This window comes from Teleopsis dalmanni, chromosome 1 (genome assembly GCF_002237135.1).
Source record: "Teleopsis dalmanni isolate 2A chromosome 1, ASM223713v2, whole genome shotgun sequence".
In the NCBI taxonomy this organism is placed as follows: domain Eukaryota; kingdom Metazoa; phylum Arthropoda; class Insecta; order Diptera; family Diopsidae; genus Teleopsis; species Teleopsis dalmanni.
In genome coordinates this window covers 101,609,142-101,614,096 of record NC_051846.1, presented here as the reverse complement: position 1 = coordinate 101,614,096, position 4,955 = coordinate 101,609,142, and the positions used below count along the sequence as shown (strand labels likewise).

The following is a 4,955-nucleotide window of genomic DNA, read 5'->3' as shown; positions in this document are numbered from 1 at the left end:
CGCTCGTAGAACAAAGAAGATGTCACTCAGTGATAAAAAAACCTACCTCATTTATTCCTAAGAATTGATTTTTGTGGATTAAAATCTCAAACTATGGGTGTCGATGCTTTTTAGATAACCCCAAAACAAGACAGTCAACCTTCTGGCTTTTCGGTTTCTGTTACATTTGGAAATAAGTTTTTTTTATAAAATAATTATGACCTCAATTTTAAACAAATTAAATAAACGTAACAAATATCACAATAATTTGTGCATTTTATAATATCTTCACTTTAACACTGTTTTTCGTATGACACAGACTGTACTTATTTACAAATTAATATACTATAAGTTTTAAAAAGAGCAATAAATAACAAATAAGGATGTTTGTAGTAGAAATAACTTTTAATAAGAACACTCTAAATGAAATCCTTTTATTAAAATCACATAATTAAATTTCACGCAAAAAAATTGGTAATCATGTAGCTAAAATGATCAGAATTAAATCAGAATTAAATCATTTGCAAAAAATAATGTGTCTGTCATATTTTAAGACCACACGCTATAGTTTACCGTTTCTTTTGTATAATAAATAGTCTTTCAACAATTTCTTCCAATTTCTTCATTGTCTTGAGTATAGTGGCTCAGATGGATGACTGTATGAAATGCACTAAATTTTGAAGCAATTTTTTAAAAATTTAACATATTCGGCGGCTGTTAAACGATTTTTATTACAAAATGACAAGCCTTAATATAAAATTATGATGCTTATGAGGATGGTTATAGTTTTATATACCTATGTCACAAAAACAGTGGTACCAATTCAAAACCACGAAATAGATAATACGTAATAAAAAGACACTGGATATATTTCTTTTCTTTTCTATTTTTCTGGTGTATTGTACAAGTATAAATAAGCTAAAAGATAAATTTGAAAAAAATATACCATAATATAAATAGAATGTGGTGAAATTCGTGATACATATTAACTTAAAAACTTATTTTGTTACAGGGAGCCGGTTGTACAGCCTTACTTGTCGCAGTTGTTTCAAGGAAATTAGAATTAACACGCGCTGAAAAGCATGTGCATAATTTTATGATGGATACACAACTGACTAAAAGGGTATAACATAATAATTCCATAAAAACATTTACGGCTTTTTCAGAACACCAAGTCATTAATATTTTATTATTTACACCATTAATATCTCATAGAAATATCATATCGCAAAATTATTTTCAAAAATCTATATATTGTTTAACTTCCATATGTAAGTAATACTTATAATTTTTATTTTGTTGTACATGTGTTTATTATTTATGTATTATATACTTTAAAAAAAGCATTTTAAACTCATATTTCAGCTAAAAAATGCTGCAGCGAATGTTCTTCGTGAAACTTGGCTCATTTACAAACATACGAGACTAGTAAAACGGATTAATCCTGGTCGTGTAAGAACCCACCAAAGAAAGTTCCTTCTAGCTATATATGCGTGAGTATTTTTGCAGCCATCACACTTACTTATCCAGTTTAATTTATAGTTAGTTTTTGAATTTGTTTTGCTTAAAAATTTATATTTGTATATAAAATTGATAAGAACGCGTTTGTTCTTAGTAAATTCCAAATGGTTATGTTAAGTAAAATGTTAAGAACGCGTTTGTTCTTAGTAATTTCCAAGTGGTTATATCAAGCTTCCAACACGCACATGCACGCGTTGGATGATATATTTTGTATTTTATTAATTGTAAAACTGCCGAGCACTTAAACTCGTAGTTTGCCTCAATAATCAAATTTGAAATAAAAAAAAACAACTTCAAATATTTTATCTGTATTTTATGTGTCTTTATTTATTTTCAGGTATTTTGGAAATTTATTGTTAAATGTGCTATTTCGAAATGTTGTTACTCGTATCACTGTTCAACCAAAAAGAGGAAGTTTGTTAGCTTAAAACCAACACAGAAGCTGCTCTCATGTCCCTAATCTAGCTTAAAGCTTACTTCATTCTCCTTTTGTTGCCAAACAGCTGATTACTAGTGTTTGACAACATTAAGTAGATGAAGTCTTATGTAGATATTACAACCAAGATTTACTATAAGGAGATTTAACATCCTTCCCCGCGTTGAATTATTTGAATAATTTGAATAATTTAACTAAAAGTACGATAAAATGCATGCCTGCAATTGATATGGCATAACTGCACCTTAATTTTAAATAAACAAGTTGATCTAGGTCATGAGAGCTTGCTTCTATGTTGTTTTTTTTTGCTTGTTTACATCTTAAATTGCACATGATTTTCAACTGTCAAAATAGTAAAAAGCATTGTTAACATTTTTTGTTATTAAGTTTAAGAACAATTAAAAGTTTCATATGTGAATTTTAATAATTTCAATTAGTTACAATTAATTTATTGGTCAGTAATTCAAAAATTTTGAATGTATTTATAAAATTTAAATTTAAATTTATAAGTGAATTTAAGCCATATTAAATATTACGTTGATGAATCATAGACTGAAGTACATCGCTGGACGCCTCATCAGATAACTGTGTACTTATATTATTTAAAAATTTTACATCATGTTTTGTCTTCCCCAGATTTTTGGTGTGAGATCAGCAGTTGCTCGATCGTTTGGATACCTTCGAATTGCGTCCAAAATGATTGATACTACTAACCGATGAATTTGGTACCTGTATAGGCCTTTTCGATGCTGTCAGTTGTTGCTTTGTTGCTTCTTTTGGTTGTATTGGTGGTATCTTGTCATCTTCACTGTCGTTGGTTTCAGAAAAAAGTGGAGCCAAATTATGTATGGCACGTCTCACAATACCTGATGCTGTTTTAACATCGACCACACGTACCATTCCGTCAGTACCCTTATGTATGTTGGTTATTCGACCCAATGCCCACTGAAGAGGAGGTAAATTTCCATCCTTCATGATGACTAAAGTGTTTTCTTGCAAATTTTTGCATTCTTCTCACCATTTATGTCGGTATTGTAACTCATTTAGATATTCAGAGTTCCACCGTCTCCAGAATTCATGTTTTATGTGGGACACCAATTTCAACCTCGTTAGTAATAATGTCTTTAAATTTGGTGTGGTTGCACTTGCTGGTGCTGTAAGAGCTTCACCAATTAGAAAGTGGCCTGGCGTAAGTGCTTCAAAGTCATTTGGATCATTCGACATTGGAGTAATCGGTCTTGAATTTCAAATTAACTCTATTTCAATACCAACTGTTTCTAACTCTTCGTACGTTAAGGATTCTGTGGCAACGCTGCGCACAAGTAAATGTTTCGCCGACTTCACTGCTGCTTCCCAGAGTCCTCCGAAGTGAGGCGTACGAGGAGGAATGAAGTTAAATTTAATACCTTTATTGCTGCACGCTCTTTCAATTACTTCTGATTTTTTTGAGTAAATTATTTCTACCAGTTCATTCAGTTTGTTATTGGTTCCAACAAAATTAGTTGCATTGTCACAAAATATATTTTGGCAATGCCCACGCCTCGCAACAAAACGTTTAACTGATCCAATAAATGCGTCGGTAGTTAGGTCACTTACCAGCTCCAAATGTACTGCCTTGGTGGCAAAACAACAGAAAACAGCAATATATGCCTTGTGCGGTCGCTTTCCTCTTACTTTGTAGTGTACCCAAATTGGTCCACAAAAATCGACTCCCGTGTTAAGAAATGGCCTACTTGGATGGACTCGAGCATGTAGAAGATTTCCCATGATTTGATTGAAAGTTACAGGTCTACACCTTGTACAACGAATACAGTGTTGCACGATGGACCGTGCCATTACCTTCCCCTTGATCGGCCAAAATTTTTGCCGTGTCGCTGCCAATAATGCTTGGCCACCGCAATGCATGTTTTCTTCGTGAATTTTCTTCATTAATAGCTTAACTATGCAGTCATTGTATGGGAAGAGCATTTGATGTTTAGCATTATATGTTAGATTTGATGCGTCTTCCTCCGACCCGAACGATATCATATTTATCTAAAAACGGCGTCAATGCAGCTAACGAGCTAGATGCTTTCACCAGTTTGCGATGCTTTAAATCAATTACCTCTTCCTTGAATTCAACAGCCTGAATGCATTTCACGATGTACCTAAGTGATTCTTCTAACTCTTCCGGATGTAATTCATTGGTATGATTATTAAATTGAAGTCGCTTAATACGCCTTATGAACCGTAGCACATAACCAACAATATGAAGCAATGTGTTAAAAGAATTTCTGTGGTTTACCTTGTATATCCATTCAGTATCATCTTCGGTTGCTGTTAGCATCACTTTCTGCGAAGTTTTTTTAACTCGGCGTTGTCTGGCTGATTGCATAGGGCTTTATTAAATTCTTCTGGCCACATATCTTCACGACCATAGGACCATAGAACCATAAATTATGAGTTTGCAATTGAGATGGTTTGATGCCGCGTAATAAGGCATCTGCTGGGTTTAGTCTTGAACTTACATGTCGCCACTGACTTGGTGCGGATAAGTCTTGAATTGCCGCAGTCCTGTTTGCTACAAATTGTTGATGTTTTGCTGGCAATGAATTAATCCAGTAGAGTACAATTTCAGAATCAGTCCAGTAATATGATTCTGTCTTATGATTTAAATCGCCCTATTCATTAATGTGGCTCCTAGAAGAGCAGCGCACAATTCTAAGCGTGGAATGGTTTGCTTTTTGATTGGGGCGACCCGAGATTTAGAGCATAGCAGTCGATTCATCAAGCGTCCATCTTTCAATGTTGCTCGAATGTATATAGCTGCTCCATAAGCCTTTTCGGAAGCGTCACAAAATGCATGGAGTTGCACCGATGAAGCAATCTGCTGTCCAAAAATATGCCTATCTATCTGAAAATGGTGAAATGACCTTAACTCGTCACAGAAATTAATCCATCTGGTATGTACATTAAGACCGAAAAGTTTTCGGAAATTCTCATTTAAAATTCGCGCGCTGTATATTTTTCGATATTTTAA

General features: G+C 33.5%; 1 protein-coding gene across 1 annotated transcript; it reads left to right on the top strand.

The window, feature by feature from the left end:
- Positions 1-991: 991 nt before the first annotated feature.
- LOC119673430 (small conductance calcium-activated potassium channel protein-like) lies at positions 992-1,555 on the top strand (the record flags this gene model as incomplete). Its single annotated transcript, XM_038084700.1, is given in 2 exon segments — positions 992-1,102; positions 1,345-1,555. Coding segments are annotated over 2 exon segments (243 nt in total), but the record flags the coding sequence as incomplete, so codon positions are not given.
- Positions 1,556-4,955: the final 3,400 nt, after the last annotated feature.